Source organism: Limanda limanda, chromosome 15, assembly GCF_963576545.1.
Source record: "Limanda limanda chromosome 15, fLimLim1.1, whole genome shotgun sequence".
Taxonomy (NCBI): Eukaryota; Metazoa; Chordata; class Actinopteri; order Pleuronectiformes; family Pleuronectidae; genus Limanda; species Limanda limanda.
Window position 1 is genome coordinate 23637059 of NC_083650.1, and position 21779 is coordinate 23658837.

The 21779-nt window shown below is 39.0% G+C and overlaps 2 protein-coding genes across 2 annotated transcripts in view; both read left to right on the forward strand.

The window, feature by feature from the left end:
• The window catches only part of atp6v1ba (ATPase, H+ transporting, lysosomal, V1 subunit B, member a), a 29577-nt gene extending 22088 nt beyond the window's left edge, over positions 1-7489 (forward strand). The window contains exons 9-14 of the mRNA XM_061087153.1: positions 89-212; positions 2924-3074; positions 3682-3764; positions 4209-4313; positions 4606-4735; positions 6196-7489. Of these exons, the coding sequence (XP_060943136.1) occupies positions 89-212; positions 2924-3074; positions 3682-3764; positions 4209-4313; positions 4606-4735; positions 6196-6338 (736 nt within the window). The 3' untranslated portion in view covers positions 6339-7489. The remainder of the gene's footprint in view (positions 1-88; positions 213-2923; positions 3075-3681; positions 3765-4208; positions 4314-4605; positions 4736-6195) is intronic.
• Positions 7490-9970: 2481 nt separating this feature from the next.
• shtn1 (shootin 1) overlaps positions 9971-21779 on the forward strand; it is a 29813-nt gene continuing 18004 nt past the window's right edge. The window contains exons 1-4 of the mRNA XM_061087151.1: positions 9971-10038; positions 11928-11980; positions 13892-13952; positions 19821-19915. Coding sequence (XP_060943134.1) covers positions 9984-10038; positions 11928-11980; positions 13892-13952; positions 19821-19915 — 264 coding nt within the window. The 5' untranslated portion in view covers positions 9971-9983. The remainder of the gene's footprint in view (positions 10039-11927; positions 11981-13891; positions 13953-19820; positions 19916-21779) is intronic.

Below are 21779 nucleotides of genomic sequence, written 5' to 3' on the forward strand. Positions count from 1 at the left end.
ATTTTCTCCCTGATAAATTGAATTCAGACCTTGATTTCTTACGTGTACATACTGATAACTTGCTGTGATTGTTTCTGTGACCAATCAGCATCGAGCGTATCATCACCCCACGCTTGGCGCTGACCACAGCAGAGTACCTGGCCTATCAGTGTGAGAAGCACGTCCTGGTCATCCTGACTGACATGAGCTCCTACGCTGAGGCTCTGAGAGAGGTACGGCTACCTGTCCAATATGACACATTTGTTTAAGCTCTTTGATGGAAAGGATTGATTTTTGCTCTTGATGTAGTGTGGTTAATACAGCCACTGCCAAACTTCAAAGAGGTACCAATTTTGACTGAAAGTAGAAAATCATTTATGTTCTGTCTATTTGAATCATTTACAGGAACACTTTGACACACTACATCAAGGTCTGAGCTCTGAGGTCTTTTCACTTCAACACTCGTTAGTTCAGCTACTTGTAAGGATGTTCCCGTGAATGGATAAAGATGAGATTTATATTTTTCTTGATGCCAACACATTCTGTGAAAACCCCAAAAGCAAAGATGTGTTAACCCGTTACTCAATACTCTCGGCCTTCTCTATCTAATCTCTAATCCTCAAACCCAATGGTACTTATTGAGGATCTAACTCTCTAAGCATAACTCATATTATCAAAAGCTTATTGCTAATATTGTTTCACATTGTTTCCAAGACTTGTTGTTGGGGTTAGGAATTCAGTTTGGAAAGCAAAGTTAGCGAATTAGTCAGTTAGTTGCGTTTGTATTTTAGGAGGAGTTACCACAGAGGCTGTTTCAACTGTGTGCGAGAGATAATCACAGAACTTAAGAGATGCGCAGATGACATAAAACTTTGAAGATGGTAATGGTTTGAGCCACAAGTACAAAGTGTAATAATATAATTACGACAACTCGTGAACATGTCGGCAGATCTTCACGTCTACATGGTCTCTAGTTTCACTTAAAAATAAAGGATGGTCACCATAATTATTTATCAAACTTGAGCAAGCAGAATTTGTTATGTATCGGATAAGTCTGCATTTGTTGTTTTACTTTTTACTTATTAAATTGAACCAAGGGAAAACATATACTGGAAATGGAGCATGTCTCACGATGGTGCCTTTGCTAACTATAAGAAGGGCTAGATGTTAGTTTTCTCTGCTACTTGATATTGTTTCTTTCAGGGGCTTGGTGGTGGTGGTGATGGTTACTCGCCAAGAGCTTCAGCCATTGTGTTATTTAAATGACATGGTGTTATAAAATGTCCTTACTTCAGGGTAGACTGGAAGCTACTGTGAGTCACTTTGGCCATGATGTTGGAATGCTTTAAAACTAGTATTGGTTCTGTTTTCAAAGTATTGATTTATCTTTGGTATTGCAAAAAATTCTACATTCTACTAAATTATACCCAACCCTGTTAAAAACACTCATTTTGGGAGCAGTCCTCTGCACTGAACATAAGTGAAAATCTGCGTGTCGATTTTAAACCTGCTGTGTATGAAGACGACCGAAAAGGAGTGATATGAACCAAGGTTTTCAATGGAACCGTAGGTACGTGTGCCTTACTGTCAATGTTGTATTATAATACTGCAGATTTAATCACATGCTTTCAGTTATATCTTCACCGTAGTATAATCATACAGAATCCTCTGTGAAGATTCAGTCTGCTGCTTTAGCTGCTGCTTGTGTCAGCGTGTCAACATAACACACCAGTGTAAATTCTCTCCAGCATTAGCACAAAGGTGATGGACTCACTAAAGTCATTGCTGAAAGGGACGGTAATGTGTCCTTCATTTGTGTAGGAAATACCTTTATTTCATTATTGTCCGCCTGGCTTTAAAAGGAAATGGTCCCCCCTCTCTGCCCTCCTCTCTCCTCATGTGAGGACTAAGGCCCCCTCGACTCACTCTTTTGTGTTTCTGTACCGGCAGCACAATGTGGGTTTTTAAATGGCGCATGTGCGTTTCCCTTCTTGCATTCGCTGTCCCTAACCTTGGCACATGCACGCTGCAATAGTCAGTTAAGACTCAGACAGCTTGATGGGTAATTCTGCACTTACAAAGAGCCAGGAGGACATTAACATTTAACTTCTGTTCCCATTCATATGGGTGAAGGTTTAGTTTTGCATTGAATCTACAGTTCAGAAGTGTTTAGCCTGCTCATCAACCTTTGAATCCAAAGATGAATGAGATGCATTTTCTTTCCTGCTTGCTCTGAATTCACTTGACTTTGGGAACAAGGATTTACTTTTGGTCATTTTTGCAGAGGGTCTGAAAACAGAATGGCCACATTTCCAACCAGTTGTTGGCCTCTTCTGAAATATACTGAAGGAGTTAGTATCACTTGACTCTCTAACAGTAAATGGATTCAAAATTTGTTTATGATGAAGAGTATAGCACAAAAAGCCACAGTAAGATCAAGTCTTACTAATTATAAATATAGATTATTCAGTCTGATAGGAAACATCTTTAAATCTCCATCTTTACAGACCCAGGGGTCTACTGGGAAACAGAACAGACTTTAAAGCTGTATATTTTTTAATAAACAGAACTGCTCAGTGAAATCTGTCACTTGTGCCCCAAGAACCCTGACATTCTGTTTCTGACACTGTACACCAGGTTATTTTTAGCCTTCAATATCTTCATTTATACTAAATACATCAAAGCTAATGTTGCTCTGTGCTCGGTTAGTAGTCAGACAATACTTATCTAATTTGTATGTTGCAGTACTTGTATAAGGGGATAATTCACTTCTTTAAATTTTCATCTCACTCTACTGCTCCCAAGTGGCCAAACAACTTATCAATGTGGCTTTAAAATGGTCTAAAAACCTGGTGGAAATAAGAGAAAAGTGAAGCAATAAAATGGATTAGTAAGGCAACTACCTTGCTTCCTCTTTTACACCACTCATGTCGCCCACCTTTAGGTCTCTGCTGCCCGTGAGGAAGTGCCTGGTCGCCGAGGCTTTCCCGGCTACATGTACACTGACCTGGCCACCATCTACGAGCGTGCCGGCCGTGTGGAGGGCAGAAACGGCTCCATCACTCAGATCCCTATTCTCACCATGCCCAACGATGGTGAGAGCTGCAGCAGCAGAACAAGAGCTTCCTGTGCTTTACATTGAATCTTCACAACCTTCAGTCTTGTACTGGAACTTGATATGAATAATTGTGTATCATTCCCAGCAGGGTTAATAGCTTTCCTCAACTTATGTATCCGTTGTGTATCGACGTGGTTTTAAAGATTCTAATATGTCTATATTCCATTATCTGTCCTTAAATGCATGAATCTTTTTGGCAAGTCATTGTTTCAATTACAGAAGAAGTGATCTGATGTGCACTCGGGAGATATTTCTGATGCTTGAGTTACCATAGCAACAAGTATGAAGAGGACTCATACTTATGTAGTTGAACAGAAGTCCCCATTACATCATCGCTGAGGAGAAAGCGTCAGTTTGACTAAACTCTGCTGTTCCCAAGGGCTCTTAGGCTTTTGATTCAGAGTGAAATCTGTAAAATGAAAAGCTTACAGATGTGTCCTATCTGTTTGAATATTATTACAGTTGTAGATGTTCTTCACTGAGTGTTAACTCAACTCCTACATGCGTTTCATATTTTAATAATAATTCTTCTTCTGTCTTTTATTGTAAGAGATAAAAGTCTTGTTTGTTTTTGTGTCTCACAGACATCACCCATCCCATTCCTGATCTGACGGGATACATCACAGAGGGTCAGGTCTATGTTGACAGGCAGCTGCACAACAGACAGGTATATCAGTTTTTGAGTTAGATGGTGAATTTGAATATTAATACTGTACATGGAGTGATTAATCACACCTATGTTCTTGGTCATTTAACCAGATGAAAACAATATATTCCTAACTACACATTAACAAATAACCCCACATGATGCTTAACATTTCAAACTGGAATCAACCTCCAAACGAAAGAATTGAAGAAGCAAACTGCTGGTGTTAATGGTAAAATGTTGTGACCGATGAAAGAGAAATTATAAGTCAAATAAAATGTAATATTAAGTTAAAACTACTAAAATGAATATTAATAATTATTATTGTTTGTTAAATTATAGACACAAAGAAAAACTGTAACTCTCTGGTTCCTTTTTTACTAACCTCTATGGTTAAAACAATTATAGTGTTTAGCAGATTTTAAATTTTGCATTAGTGAGACAACCTTCATACTTGTCTTTCAGATCTACCCACCCATCAACGTGTTGCCCTCACTGTCTCGTCTCATGAAGTCAGCCATCGGCGAGGGGATGACCAGGAAGGACCATGCTGATGTCTCTAACCAGCTGGTAAGAAGGTTTACCTATTGTACCCAAATGATTCACCCTGTAACATGGACATACAGTTTTAAGACAGGGAAAAGAGAGATCCTCACAATTATTTTAAATAAGACAAATATCACAAAGTCTGCACCACTTAACATTTTATTATCTGTTAAATTCAGATATATTTGGTGCTGAACCACATCCTAAAGATCGCACATTGACCACACACAGTCCAGTCATATATACTGTATAGGTGTGTTTTGACCTGGTATTGTTGAACTACAGTAGTATTACTGATGTCTCCTCTTGTCTCCAGTATGCCTGCTATGCCATTGGTAAGGACGTGCAGGCCATGAAGGCTGTGGTGGGCGAGGAGGCCCTCACCTCTGATGATCTGCTCTACCTGGAGTTCCTACAGAAGTTTGAGAAGAACTTCATCGCTCAAGGTGAGAAAATGCTAAAGAAGCAGTTTTGCAAAAACAGACGTAGTTTGTTTTCAACATTCATAATAGTGTAGCGGGCAACCACAGAAATGCTTTTATCTCTCTCCTCACAAGGGCAGCCATGACTCACTTCAATCAATCAATCCACAGATGATTGATCACCAACGATTAAGATATTATTACCAATTCTTCATTGATGTATTTTATCAAGCAAAACCATCAAACATTTCCTGCTTCTCAGTTGTGAGTTTGCTGATTCATCTTGTGTTTCTCTTTTATTTGAATCTCTTTGGGTTTTGGACAAAGCCTGCCGTTTGAATGAAGGCCTCACCTTGGGCTTTGGGAACTTATAATGACATTTTTTCACAACTTTTGAAACATTTGATGAACTAAATGATCAATCCAAAAAACAAAATAGACTAATTTATTATGAAAATAATAGGTAGTTGCAGGTTTTGTAATTTGACACTTACACACAATACTTATTAATGTGTGCTCACTTATTTGGACCTGAGAGTTCACCTTCTCTCTGCTTCGTGCAGGCAGATGTGAGCTTGTTCTCTCTCCTGCTCATCCAGCTCAAGCTGTGGCGTCTCCACAGAGAACATCATATTTAAGGTCTGCTCTTTTATTTAGGCAGGTTGGTAGCATATAGGGTTTTTTTCAGTGTACCACACACAAAGGGCTCTATTTAAATGATCTAAGCTCATGGTGGCAGACGGACAATATATGGGTAGATAGGACAGGCAGTAAGAGAGGACATTTCTCTGCAGAGGATCTGCTGGTGCAGAAAAGTGGAACCCCTGCAAGAAATCATCTGTGTGTGTGTGGACATGTTGTCTACGTCTATTTAAACACACATTACCATCTTGATAATGTGCAGATGTATTTCCAGGTGTGTTTTTTTCCTGGAATATATTGATCGGTGTATTTTATTGATTTTTTGCTGAGGAAGGCATAACAGGCATCCCACCCGTCCTGGTAAAACCTGGAAAAAGTCTGAAAATGTATTGAAACATTCTCAGAGATTCTGTCAGAGCTCCCAGAAACAGAAACACTTCTATCTGAAAGGGATAATCTATGTTCAGGTTCACACTAACACTCAGGTGGTGGTTTATGAAGAGGATTGGAAATCGGCTGCTCGAGGTTTTGTTGTGAAAGATGTAGGTAGGATAATTGAAACGTTAAATTATTAGTTACATTATCCACCAAGTGTTTATATTAGTCATCGCGGGATGGAAAGTGTGGTGTTTTTTATTGGATTGGATGAATGTTGAAACTACCCATTCTACCTGATCTGTACATTTTACAGATTTAAAGTAATTGACTGCAGCTTAAACGCTGAATACCTGATGTTTTTTCCTTGACATTTGGTTTTGAAGAGCGGTTTCTGCCTAAAACTTTAGGCAGCATTAGTAAATAGTGTGTTTGGATACTAACCCTCACCATTGTGTCTCCCTCAGGCCCGTACGACAACAGGACGGTGTACGAGACCCTGGACATTGGCTGGCAGCTGCTGCGAATCTTCCCCAAGGAGATGCTGAAGAGGATTCCTCAGAGCACCCTGGCTGAGTTTTACCCGAGGGAGTCTGCCGTTCGCCACTGAGGAACACAAAGGAGATCTCTGGCTGTACCTCCGCTCACCCCTCCTACCCACCATCCTCCTCTCCCTTGTCCTTTCTGCACCTCCAGGGTCTACGAGGCCGACATTGTCTCTGCCCATCCCAAGCGTCATCTTCTCTTTCTCCATTGTTCTTGTTACCTCCAATTCTTCTAGTCTCCCTTCCACGAATCAGCTCACCCCAGCATCACCCCCTCTTCTCCCCCACCCTGAATGAGACCAGGGCAATATCTTCCCCCTTCTATAGATGTACTGTTGTGAATCTGTGTCCAGAAGTTGTGTATGAAAAGTGTCTGTGGTTGTAATATCTACCCGTGATTGCAAAAACGTGAACATATCTTTAAAATGATAGATCAGTATTTATTTATTGGGGAGTGTTACTGCTGGATCTTCCTCTTTTTGTCAATAAATACTTTAAAATATCCATCCCCTAAAAACAAGAGGTTTCTGATGGAAGAAATGCGTGTCTACATATGGAGGTCGACAAAATAACAAACACCCTGGAATACAGCAGTAGCCCTGCAGTCAGTACCATTAAGGTGACGCTCATGAAGCTTGGTTTTCTTATTGTGAATGTCAGAGGTGATAATTCCACTTGATTGTCCTTTTCTTGACAAAGCCACACACTTTGAATGATTATTTTAACACAAAATGCAGCTTCATTAATGTCACCATATTGGTATTAACCCGGGGGCAACTTTACAATCTGGTCTTTCTCTTATTTTGTCCACCCTACTGTATATTGTTTAATAAAGACAAATACTGTATTTTTTCATGTCGGTTACTTCAAGTTCACAATGACTTAAATCTTCTTATGTTACCATCCACCACATCCTGAGTAAACGTACAAACGTGGGCCACCAGCAGAGTTCAGATGTTCACTGTGTGTTGCTCCTCTGGTACTTCATGACCCTCCTCTCCCCTGTGTAAGGCGCTCTTGCTTTTCCTGTATCTCCTCTTGAGAGGATGCAGTGGATGATAACATTATTTGTGTTCTATTGTTTTGATTTTTGTCGTGAAAAGGTTAAAAGAAGTGTGTTAAACATTCCCATGCGTTTACAGAAACGAAATCTTTGTTGTGCAAAATGGTTTTGTGAGTTGTGTGTGTCCATGAATAAATTAAATTATATGAGAAATCTTGTCTGGTTTTAAATGGGAAGCTCTGACACACTTGGTGGGCTCAGATGCAGATGAGCTTTGCAACTGAAAGGTGTTTGTTTCCCCTTTCTATTCTGAAACACTGCTTACTCTATAGACATCTCTTTATGAGTGTCAGTGGAGAATCTACTAGAGCACTGAGCTCCTGGAATTCAGGAATACTTGTAAATTAAGTAAGAGCCTGAGCTTTTAGCCATCAAGCTCCTCTTCTGTGAAACCATCTCCCAGTTTCTGTTTAAGAGGCAGACACAAGTTTTCTTTTTAATAAAACTTATAGTTTGTGATGGTCCAGGCTTGTCTTAGACCTGCTCTTAGTTCTGCTGCTATAAGTAGAACTTTGCGGGACACATGACACATGGAGCTTCTCTTTCCTCTTCTCCCTCCTTATCACATTAATATTTAGTCAATAAATGTTACTGACTAGACGTCTTCCCTGGAGTCCTTGTGCTTTATCGTTTGCAGATCCAGGGTCGCTGCTGCGGCCAGATTGTGACGGTTTGCGAATCAGAGATTGTGATGTGGATCGTGATCGTGGTGGAGGCTGATCATGGACTATGATTACAACAAGATTGCTTGATATACAATCTGCCTACTCACATATTCTACCATTACTGGCAATAAATCTTCCATTTCAATTGTCATTGTATTTCTTGTGTACAAATATTGTAAACATTAACAAACTTTCCATTAGGTTACAAACTGGTTATTCTCATCAATGTTGTAAATACTGTACTACACTTGGCATCTATTGCACTTCGTCCTGGGAGAGGGATCCCTCACATGTGGCTCGCTCTGAATTTTCTACGTTCTTTTTACCCTGTTAAAAGGAGTTTTTAGTAGTTTTTTCCTAACTCTTGTTGAGGGTTAAGAACAGAGGATGTCTCACCTTGCCAAGCGGGCTGCTGGAGCTGAGGGGTAGAGCTGTCATCCTCCAACATGAAGGTCGGCAGTTCGATCCCTAGTCTTCCCCATCTGCATGCCGAAGTATCCTTGGGCAAGATGCTGAACCCCGAATTGCCCTTCATAGAACAACAAAGGGCTGTTAATAAATGGGTGAATGTAAAACAGTCATCAAGACTAGAAAGGCTTTATATTACCTCTAAATCCTAAGCTATGTATATTAAACATCTATCTGGACAATTGGTCTCTTTCTAATAGAGAAAGAGAAATGGTTGACCTGTGTCTTCTACAGGCCAGGCGCTCAATAGCTCTGACGTGGAGGAATGTTCGTTGAACCTCTCTGGGCCACTGGTTAAAAAACGTAACGTCGAGTTTGGCTCTGGAGAAGTTAACATATGTAGTTAGGAAGAAAGCTTCTCAATTTTACAGTATCTGGGAGATGTTTTTGGACTTTGTTAAGAATGGTGACATTGAAGAGGCATTGGAAATGTGAAGTGACTAATCTGGTGTGAGGAATGTGTGCTGTGCTAGGTTTCTTGTTAGTGACTATAATCTATTTTACATATTAAATTTTGTTTTAATTTAGTTTAAACAAATTAGTAGTTTCATTGTAATGTTTTGTACTTGAATTTATGTTGGAATCATATCTTAGCAATTTCTGTGACTTTTGTTACATTTATTTCCATTTATGCTGCCATATGTTCAGGTTGGGGAAGGGTCTTGTATATATGTAAATTGATGTAAATGTATAAAACTATATAAAACCAATAAATATATGTTAAAAAAAAAAAAAAAGAAAGGCTTTATATAAATACAAACAATTTACCCCCTTAAGTCCTATGAGACAAACTGTGATTTGTGAACATAGGCTATACAAATAATATTTGATTGATGATTTCAAGTTTGTGGTTTAACATGGTCCCACCAATAACAGCACCCGATACATGTAATTATGTTTCATGTATTACCTATACATATATGCATGTCACTGTATATGTTATTAATGAAAAGTTCAATTAATTAATAAATGAAGCGCGGGGTGGGACTATTAACCCTTTGATACACAAGCTATGCAAACCCCCTCTAAGGCACAACATGGGTCAAAAATGACCCGTATTGACCTACAATGTTATTTCATGCACGGCTGAGTGTTTCTTTGCTATATTTTTGGAAATCTAATTATTTCATCATTTAATATTCAAAGTATTCATTAAAAATCTTGTTTTTGATTACCACAAATCATTATTTTCATTTTATCTTTCATAATTTATTTATAATTTTTATAAATTATTTTTATTAAAAAAGTAAATAAGGACAAGTCAAAATAAGAATGTGTAATGATCAAAAACAAGTTAATTGAGGAATTCCTGGAATTCTGAATGATGAAGTACATTTATTGCAAAGATATTTACAATAAAAACTCCATCGGGTCACTTTTGACCCATGTTGTGTATCAAAGGGTTAAAATGGCGCCGGTGCTCCACATCTGGCGGGACGTGTTACTGTGCGGAACGCGACAGGTGTGACTCACCTGTCACTTCCGGTTCAGCTGAGCTCGTCCAGGCTGTCATCATGGCTGCTGAGGAGCTGCAGAAGATCCGAGTGATCACCGAGCTGTCGAACCAAGGTGAGTGACGAGCTCCTGGCACCGGGCTGCGGGCGGACACACACACACGTCGGTAGGCTACACACACGAAACACTAACGATACACAAATCACGCGTACTCGCACACAAACCCTTCAGGAGATCTCAGGCCAAGTCGTGTGTATGTCCGTTAATGATTAACTCAAGTCTAATCTTCACCAGCTCCAGCAGAGTTTGTTCCTTTACAGCACTTCCTCCTCCACGGAAGGGAATTAACTCTGACTTCTTCTTCAGGCCTGAGTTCTTCTCTGAGTTCTTCTTTCGAGTGGCCCCAAGGATTACAAAATCAAATCAAAGCTCCCCTGGTGTTGGGGTCAGTGTTTCACTGCTGTGGGAAGAGAAAAATAACAATACTAATACAGTTTTACAAAATCCTTTATATTTTATCGGGTCAATAGTTCTCAATTTTAAAAAGAACTAGTTGTATGAGTATCAGTAATAACATATTTCCCCTCGAATGTTCTGGAGTTACTACTCTTCTATAAAGAAATGTTTTGTGGAAGGTTCTTGTAAAGTCAAGCATTAAGAATATCCACAAACACACGCACAGATTAACCTCATATTAAAAATATATTGAAATGTGAAGAGAACACAATTACCTGATATAAATACATCTGATGAAGGGACATGAGCAGTACTTTTTAAATGTTTTTGTCAACATTTGATGTCAACAAATCCACTGGCACTCAACATTTTGAAACAAACAGTATATCTTTTTATCGGGTCGATAGTTCTCAATTTTAAAAATAACTTGTTGTATGAGTATCAATAATAACATATTTCCCCTTGAATGTTCTGGAGTTAGAATAAATCAAACATGACAGTGAAGTGTAGTACAAAGGAGAATTTACAGTATTTAAGTAAATGTACTTCATTCCACATTATATTTAGGACCTATGATCATTACTACAGCTTTGAGCCAGAAGAAGAACCCCCTGGATATCAATACCTTCTGCATAAAATAGTTCATATTCAGCTTCTGTTTATATGACACAACAAGACTACTGCTCAGTGTTGTGTACATTTCAGTGTGATCGATAAACTATGGTATTCTTGTAAAAAAAAAAAAAAAAAAAATAGTAAATATTCCAAACTGTCAGACATTGATCTGTGGGTCCCTGTTAGGGAAGAGAGGGTGAGCCATAACTAAATCAATCAATCAATCAATCAATCAATCAATCAATCAATCAATCAAATTTTATTTTTATAGCCCATATTCACTAATCCCAATTTGTCTCATAGGGCTTTAACAAGGTGTGACATCACCTGCCCTTGACCCTCAACAAGAGTCAGGAAAAACTACAAAAAAAAAAGTCAAGAAGAAGAATATCTTTAGTCACTTCCTTAATTCATGACCGCACAAGCAGCAAACAGAGGCTAAATGTGGTCACTGATGAACATGTTGTTCCATGTGGAAAACATAGCAGAATGTGTTTGAGGTTTTTTGCTTATGTCTATAAGGTACAGTCCTATTCTGTAAACAAAATTGTATATACTTTTTATAATACACACATTACATACACTGTGAAATAGTATTACAAAGTAGGATTACCATTTGTGGCTGCTACCTGTACTTAACATGTCTTATCTTGGGAGTGACCAGTACAAATTTTAATTTCTTTCTTCCTCTTACTATTGTAGTAACACCACAGGGCAGATATTGGGGTCCATCAGAATTGTTGCTATATTCAAATCCCCATGTCAGTCACTGGGCACGAGTGGCAGTAGTCACTGGATGAGACGTTCTCACGTGCTGGACAAGTTTCCACACGTTGGCTGTGCTTTAAACAGGAACATACGAGTACTGTGCTCTTCACTGATGTTTGCTTTACTGAGGAAGATGGCTCACTGGCATCCTTTGCTCCCCACAGCCCTACACGAGTATGAAAGCCTGCAGAGGAAGCATGAGACAGCAGCCACGGAGGTGAGTGTCAATACCGCTCAGGTTTACACCCATATATCATTGTATGTTTGACAGTGCACTCTGTAGAGTCCGTCTCCCGCACCATGAACGTCATGTAGGTGAGTTACAGTAGCAGCGGGACATTCACTTACTGTAAATACAACAGCAGCAGGAACAGGCCGAGCAGGGTCTTTATACTGAGAGACTCTGCACAAGAAACATTCATTAGGACTCTATGTGCCTGTAAAGCTGGTTGAAGCTTTTACCAAATGGCGATTAATGATAAGAGCAGATAAACAATAGCACTGTATGTGTGAATAGAGTGAGACGACATGGAGAGGTGGCTGTTGAAGGGCATTATTTAAAGCTGTGCTGACGGCGCAAACAAGAAATGAGAGAAATGTCTCTAGAGTAAGGCTGCACAGCACAAAACGTGGGTCAGATGTTCGCCCCTATATATACTGTCATATAACATGTGGAAATTAGGGACGTGGGATAAAATCGATTCAGTTACGAATCGCGATTCTTGTGTATGACGATTTTAAATCGCCATCCAAAATCGATTTTTAAAAATTAAATAAAAATTTTTTTTTTTTAATTTTTTTTTTTTTTTAAACCTATTTATTGGTTTATACGGGGGGGATATATGGAGGGAGCAAGTTGACCAGCTCTTGTTTTTGCACAAGAATCTAAACATACCCAAGCACTAGCTTTGCATCGCCTACATGCAAACAACAATGAAGCATAGCCTACTTTTTGTTTATTTCAAAGTTTATATTCTAAGTAAACTTTTATTCATTCTATTTAATTTACCTTTTATTTATTGTTTAAAGTAGCCTAAGTGGCATACATTTCTTAATCTGTCAGTTTGTGTGCAGTTGACAGGGGTTATACAATAATAGGGCACATTTTTATTTATTTTCTCTATTTGCTGCCCGGCAGTCACTAAGTTAATGTTAATATTTGAAATAAAACTTGTAAAAAAGCTCTAAGTGAATTTGACTGTGTTGTATTTGAAGGTATGATTCAACTTTTTTCCATGGTCCAGTATTTAAAAAAAAAAAAATAACCAAAAGAAATCGCAGGAAGTCGTAATATCGAATCGCAATATTTACAGAATCGCAATACCCAGAGAATCGCAATACATATCGTATCGCCACCTAAGTATCGTGATAGTATCGTATCGGGGGGTCCCTGCCGATTCCCGACCCTAAAATGCATTTTAAATCATACAGAGGGCTATAGGCTTCTGGGTCTTATGGCCTATGCCCTGACTGGTGCCAGGACCCTGTATTATTGTGAGGAATTTTGAATGTTCATTCTGGAAGACTGAGGAATCTTGTCACATGTGTCAGTCATGGACTTGGCTAAATGGCTTGACCATGCAACTCCCACCCTTATTTCTGTTGTCTAGCAACAGAGCTGAAGTAGGACACAACAGATAAGATGTATTGCCCCTTGGTTTGTGTACTGTTACCGCTTCCACTTCAACTCACTGGATGGAAGGATCCACCTGTTGGAGCCTCTGTCTCTCAGAGATGGAAGAACGCATTTGTCGGGCTGCCTTTGAAGGTTTCTTTTAAATGCAGCGTCTGAAGGATGTGGGCCCTAGATTCAGACACAGCTATAGCCCTAAACCCAAAGGAAAGTCAGCCATCTTAAATTCAGTCGTCATTTTTGGCGATTTACAGGTATTATCTTAGGCTGGTCAATAAGACATCAAATCAATATCACGATTATTTCAAACTCAGATTAATGATTATTATTTCATGCCAGCCTTAAGTATCCCCATCGTCCCCTCAGTGCTCTATAGAATGTGATTTTCCATGCAAGATAGTAAGATATTGCTGTTGCAGAGGCAGACAGGTTGAAGGATGATTAAAAAAACAGCAGGGATCCTGTATTAAAGCTGCTCTGTCTGTCTTTCTAAAGTGCAAGAGGCTGGAGGAGGAGAGAGACATGGCCATCATGGAGCTCAATGAGATCCAGCAAGGTACGTTGATCTGTCATGGCCCAAAGCAGGTCCACAAAGTGACATGAAGAAGAGAAGGAGTCAGCTCTTTGTCCCAGTGGCGTCAGGGGTAAAGTCTCTGGGACGAACCTGGGTGAGGCCAGGGAAAGAGTCACTCATGTATAGTGTGAAAGTAAATAATTTGTAAGAAAGTGTAAATGTAAGTGTAAACCATCATATAAAAATACTTTTTTTTATCTGGGAGGGCATTTTTCATTGGTCACCAGCCTGGGCCATGATTTCCAGTTCCCACAATGACTGATTCCCCACATAAAGAATCATGCCATTCAATAATCTACCTCCTAGATATCAGTTCATGATGAATAATTCTCCGTCTGCCTCATCCGTGTTTGTCTGACATTTTATGAATTCAAAATCAGCTGCGGGCCGCATGAGAAGCTTTTGGGGGTCAGATGTAGCCCAGTGGCCCCCAGCTGACAATCAAAGCTTTAAGGGGATTCATTAGTAAACTACCTGAAAAAGTAAGTGTAGCAGTTTATTTGAAGAAGTGAACTTATTTTCCCACATGTTATTGATTAGACTTTGTATTTCAAAGTTAGTTTAAAGGAAGAACTACTTTTCTATAAAGAAATGTTTTGTGGAAGGTTCTTGTAAAGTCAAGCATAAAGAATATCCAAAAACACACGCACAGTCGGCTATTCTGCTAATTTCATTTAATGAAACTTGAAGCGTTTTTATGTAAAAAAATATTGAAAACATATTGAAATGTGAAGAGAACACAATCACCTGATATAAATACATCATATGAAGGGACTTGAGCAGTACTTTTAAAATGTTTTTGTCAACATTTGATGTCAACAAATCCACTGGCACTCGACATTTTGAAACAAACAGTATATCTTTAAAAAGATGTATCAGATTCAAACATATGCTGAAAGGACATTATATGCACCGACAAGAGAAAATGTGTTCTAATGTTACAAACATGCATGGTTTTGAAAGGGATCAGAGCCGGAGGAACCAGGACGCAGATAAAGGCTTTGGAACGGCACCGTCACAGCTCCGGCTTTTATCATAAATCTGTTTCCTAACACTGCAGATATGTCTCTGATGTTTTAGCCCCCATTCAATTCCCCGAAATGATTTTCTTTACAACTTGAATGCTTTGCTTTGACCACTTTAGTTGAGACAGAAATTTGACATAGGGCACCACATGTCAAAAGATGGAGCAAATAGTTTGTCTTTGTAATGGTGACAGTTGTGTGGATTTTCATCTGAATAAATCTGGCCCGTACTCATGTATTCATGTGATTCTCCAGCCAAAACACATATTGTGTTTGACTTCCGTGTTAATAGAAGCTGCCTCACTGTGCCAAGCAGCTGCATATTAGGACCTATTACGTGATTTCATAGCTCTTAGAAAATTGCTCCTATTCACAACGAAACGGCTGGGGGTGGGGCGACAGGGTTGGTTGCGGGGGGGTACAAGCGGGAGGACAGGAGAAAAAGCTCCCAACACACAATCATGCCTTTTCAATTGCCGATGGCAAGGTTGATGACAACATGACCATTGTGTTATAATGATAACACCACAAAGGCATCTGCCCCCCTCATCAAGGCTTCACAGCGGCTGCAGATACAATTTAATTCACTGCTCCGTTGGCGGCGCTGATACCATTATGTAGCACGTCGGCACAGGGGTAATCACTGTCTTTCCTGAGAGGAGGATGAAAAAGACAGACACAAAAAAGAGGGGAGAAAAAAATGTAGTGATGATGATGGGGAGGCCGAAACTTACAATTAAGACTGCCAGTTCTGACGAGTCAGAGGGCGCCGTCGACTCGTGCTCATACACTTTCAACACTTCCACCGCTGTTTATTTACCATGGCTACCAGTAATTATAATTAACATGTCATTTAGTTCAAGGCGTCCTTTCATAGGTTGAGTGTGGCCACAGCATTATGGAGACAGGCAGAGAGGACGGGGAGACAGGGCTGAGGATGGAAACTGGCAGCTAAGTGCTATTCAGTGACTGATGTGCAAGGCGCTGGAGGAACGTGGATATTGCCCAACGCCGGCGTTCATCAACTTCTTAATTAGGTGTCACCGAATGGCCCACAGCAATGGCACTAATGCTGAATATCTCCCTCGCTCAACCACAATGCTTCATTAGTTAAGTGGCAGGACATTGTTTATGGGCGTCATTCTTCTATTGAGGTGTGATTGCATCTTAAGCAACATCACAGTTTGTGATGTGGAATTGTAATCAGATTTTTTTGCAGCTTTACCTGCACCAATCAATAGTCTTCAACTTGTAAATCCACTTAATGTCTCTAGGTTTTGTTAGTGTGTACATGTAGGCGACCGGAAAAATATATATCACTTAATGCCCAGCAGCAGCAGCTTCAGCAGCATAAGCAGCACCAGCAGCAGCTCTCTGTGTCTGTGTGTGTCTGTGTGTGCGTCTGTGCGTGTTAGTGTGTGATTCTGAAATATTTGCTAAAACCCTCAAGAATACTCATGGAAGCTGAAATCAATGAATCAATCGAATTTTATTTGTGTAGCCCATATTCACAAATCACAATTTGTCTCATAGGGCTTTAACAAGGTGCGTCTTACTTTGTTCTTAACCCTCAACAAGAGTCAGGAAAAACTACTAAAAAAATTTTTAACAGGGTAAAAAGAACGTAGAAACCTCAGAGAGAGACACATGTGAGGGATCCCTCTCCCAGGATGGACCGAAGTGCAATAGATGCCATGTGTAAAGGAGAACATCATAAAGTAAAGGGTATTTGCAGCATTGAATATAATAAACACTTTGTAGCATAACTGAAGGTCAATGAATTGATGGATTGTTGTCAGCAGTGGCGGAGTATCTGAGGAGAAGTATTATATATCAAGTAGTCTTGTTGTAATCATAGTCCATGGTCAGCAGCCATAAAAGTGGAAAGTGGACAACCACATGATTCTGTTTATCTGCATAGATCCAGATCATACATTTTGAGCTGCTATAAAAGATGTGAACATATGATGAATATATCTTCACACACTTCATGGCCATGCAACAGTTCTCTTAATCTTAAGTGGATAACTGAGTTGTATCTTAGCTTGGCCTGGAACAGCAGAACAGTGTAATTTGAATTTAAAGTTCACTTGTTGCGCCTTTTTTGACCATAAAACATCTGGAGTTTTCCCACTTGTCATGGAACAATCAAATATCCCATTATTGTGAGCTATGACATTATTCAGACCGAGGCTCTATGACCTCATGTGAGTTTTTTTTCTCAAACAGTTGAGATGTTGTGTGCTCAGATTGTTCTTCTGCTGTCCAAAAATGCACTAATGCACCTTTAACATATAGATATGTATCAGGGACATTGGAAAAAGCTGCATGGAAGATCAGGATATAAGATTATCTTACGGTATATTCAACATATTCAAAATATTTGTATAAGAAAAATATCAAGTAGAAGATATAAATATAATCTCTATTTATTTTCTTCATCTAACTCCCTTCAGTGTTTTATCGGATAAAAATTCTGCATTTTTCTCATATATTTTTCTACCGGAGCACTCATTGTCTATGCTACAGTCGTTTAGCTAAGAAATAAGGCATAAAGGCAAATGTTTACCTTCACCCTGGGTTAAGTGCAGCATCACATGTAATATTCTGAACAAAAATCCCACACACACCCTAAACTATTATTCATACTCGTATGCTCTAAAGTTGTTTCCTATTCAGTCTATACTCAATACATATTGGCCTTGGCTGAGGAAAATGAAAAAGGTAGGGGAAATTATCTTAATAAAAGATGCATTGGTAACATTGTTTAGTTCACTTCCTTTTGAATTCAAATCATAATGGTGCACATAGGTCACTCACCAATGAGGCTACTCAGATGGCAGACACAATAGCAAGCAGAAATATACTTGGGGGTCAAGTGTTGTGGCACTCTTATCTCAATTTACTTTGCAATGAAGTGAGAAGTCACAGGTATGCACCCACTCATTCAGAACAACAATCATGTTGTTTCCTTGATGGGATTTTGATCAGGTTCAATAGCCATGAGTTAACTTTGTAAGTTTCTATTGAAAGACTTCAGTTATTCAGTAGAGCTTTATTTGCTATATTTCAATAACATTGTCACATCAGCAAAGGCTTCTAAGAGTATGAATATTAAGATTAACATGCATAACGCTCATGTTTCATCATCGACCATTGATTTATTCAATCCATTAATGTGTGGTTTTATTAGTTGGGTAAAGGTTGGGCAAATTAGTCGTAAACAATACCAATCACCAATACCTGCCTGCCTGTGCAGAGCCTGCTGTGCTCTCACTGTGCATGTCAAGTCTTAAGCCAGAGACACCCACACCTCAGAGGCAGAGACGATAACCAGAAGTTAGCAAGTGAGTCACACACAAGTCACTTGCTTTGGGGCGTGGCTTCGACGAGAGGGCTGATGGGAGTGAAATAGAATGTGCTGTTTAAATGCACACTAATGCAGAATATGTGTTTGGGGTTGAATCGAGTCTGTTGAGCAGTACTGTGTCTACCTAGTTTGAAAAGATGTTCCAAATATTTACTTAAGAAAATATTTAAACGGTCTTCTACAGCCTATAATAATAATAAACACTTACTACACAAAATAGACTAAAACAACTACTGAGGTCAACAAATGGAGAACATGCAAAGCCTTTCTGCCACAGTCCTGACAAAACCCAACATTAAAAGATAGCTTAATGAAAACTATGGTCACTATATTTTTACTAACTAGTCTTCTACTGACTAAAATGAGGCTTTACTACACTTAATAAGGATCTGCTCTTGCTAGTTTTTTAGTATCACCAACCCTAGCTTTAACTGACCGAAGGCGACCGGATGTCATAACAGATCCTAGATGATCTTTGTTACCGGTTGAACCAGAGAGGCTGTTCCATTCAATTTGGAGAAATTACTGTTGCCTTATTTTCTTTAATAATATTGTGACATTGTGGGCACTTATTTGTCCCTTCTGTGAGGCACTGTAAAGACCCCTCTTTAACACGTTTAGTACATCACTTGAGTATTTTCATTGTTGGCCATTTCATATTTTTTTCCCACTATATTTCAAACAGTTCTTATTAGATAATCAATGTAGTAATACATCTATTAATGACAATAAATGAAAAATCTATAATAAAAAAAAGAGAATATTATTACAAGATCTATTAATAACACACAATATTGTATAACACATACTAACAATTTAATATATTTTGCTGATAATACTTTTGATATTATTTTACCTAAATGTAGAATTCTGTTTCCTCTGGGTGGCTGCTGTCATGTTCTGTGTGTAGATTGTAAATCAAATGAGTGTTTGCTAACAGCAGCAGTCTTCTCTCAAATAACATTTTTTGCAGTGCTACTTTTATATCAGATCAGACCTCTTCCTCTATTACTGCTTCCATGGAGCTCCAGTTCACGTCACACGTTGTAACAAGAGTCATCAAGATCTTCAGCAAGGACAACAAACCACTACACTCATGTGTTGAAGTGTAATGCTACTGAGATCTTTTTTTTTTTTTTTTAACATACCTGCAAAGTCCCACACACATAGGAAATGAACATACTGAGGCATTTCTTTAAATTTGTACATTCTATAGAATATCCACTCATGGCACCTAAAGCTAAATAAACTTTTGTATCTCTATGGTTAGATTTCGGCAACTCAAAGCCCTTTGTGAGGGTTTGGTAGAGACCTTGGTTTTGTTTGAATAATGAGTCAACAGTGAGCTCAAAAATATGGAGCAGCCCAAAATTACACGATGGACACCAGCCTCAAGTTTGACAATAAAGTCAGCGTGTTTATATCTTCTGTGTCTTCACTTGTGTTTTTCCCTAGTGTCTCAGATGGTCATCGAAGAGGTCAGTGTGATTCAGGAGAACCTGGAGATCGAGAGGACGTGTAGAGAAAGTGCTGAAGCCCTGGCCTCAAAGGTGCAGTTCCATTTTTTCATCAATTCAATACAATTGTATTTTTATAGTTACAAATTATGACATACATTATCTCTAGATCTGAAAAAAATTATAGAAAAACTCAACAGTGATGCGTCAATCAACGAGCTGTCTCTCTTATCATCTGTTGTTTCCATGTTACTGACATGACTAACATGGATCATGAGTCCAATACCATGTTCACAATCAAGGAAAGCACGTCAGGAAGATAACGCAAGCTAGAACTACTGTAATCTATATCTGCTGATTTAGAATAAGTTTGGCTAAACCAATTCTGCAGCATCAAATCAGTCACTGAAGATGTCTCTCTGGTCTGTGTATTCCAGAAACCAGCACACACTGACACATTCAATTTGTGTGTTGCAATCAGAAGCACTCTGTGGTCCTCCAGTGCTGCTGCTGTCCCCATATCTTAGTGTTTACAATTGTATTGGACTCTTTTGATTCAGAGCACACTTTTTTGGGGTCCTTGCTAAAATGCGAGTTGTGATTGAGAGCGGGGAAGCTTGGCACGTGGTGATTTTGCAGCCCACTGGTGTTGAGCTTATCACTGTAATCATTTCTCATTCAATTTCTGGACAAAAGCCCCCTCAGTCAGCCAGGTGGGCCGGAGCAGATTTTGGGCAGTGGGTGGCTGAGGGAGAATTATGGTGAAGGTTGACTTTTATGCCCTTTTTGTTTTTTTGCGTCCTTGAGCCTCCAGTGGTCCTCTTTCCTTTTGGATTGTTTTTCATCCTCATCTTATAGGAGTGACAAGTAAGATTTGTAAATACTTTACGGCGTCTGGGGACTGGACTGGGTTGTTGAGAAATACTTTTGGCTCAAGGTGATTTCAGTGGCTGCTGAGGATTTGGGGATTTACAAGTCATACTTTGTTATTATGTTTGTCTAGTTTGCTTCAATATCCGGTGCAGTGTCAGGATTTTAGATCTACACAGCATCAATGTTTTAATAAATAAAACATCCTTTTTTGCCTCCTCTTTTTTACCCCAAAATTTATTTGATTCCAATCTGGTCCAGATTTTTTTCAAAACCACGACAAATAAACACGAAAACAAAATGATTGCTCAGAAAGGGGTTGAAATTCAAACACTTTAAAAAAACATTCTCTACAGAATTTGAGAGTCTGAAACGTCACCTCTCGCCCCTGCATGGCTGTAAAAGTCAAGGAAAGCAAATGTAACGTCCACATTATTTGGATGAACACTCCCCCTGATCTGGATCCATATCAACATTTACTGACCCATACTTCCACCAAGTTTCATTGTAATTCGTCAAGGATTTTTCATCTAATCTTACAATAAACAAACAAATGGAAAAGGGTGAATACATAACCTTCTTCGTGGAGGTAATGATAATAATAATAATCATGTCCGTTGCAACATGTGTAGGAAGGAAGTTTGTTGACCTACAGGGAGTGGCCAGGTTGGGATAGTTAGGTTGCTGCTCCAACCCCGCCTCCTTATTATTTTTTGATATTTATTACTAATATTTAACTGTGGCATTACACCCAGTGGACTGGTTCCATTCCATATAATGTAACAGTGAGTAAGGCAGGTGGTTTTCAGTTTAGTGTCATGTTTGTTTATAGCTCTATTGATCTGTTGTGTTGCAAAATGCTTTTCCAGTCTAGCTTTCAAACTATCGCAGTCATCTTGATTTCCTATTAACTCTGTTTTTATCCTGTCTCTGGGTTTTGCAGTTATAACGTCATGATGTTGTGACATATGTTTTTTCTTGTTTTTTTTGCATAAAAGTGTAACTGTGAAGCTTTTAACCACATTGAACCAAATTTAAAAAATATATATTTGAACTGACTCATGATGCAGATGTCTGTCAAAGAAGT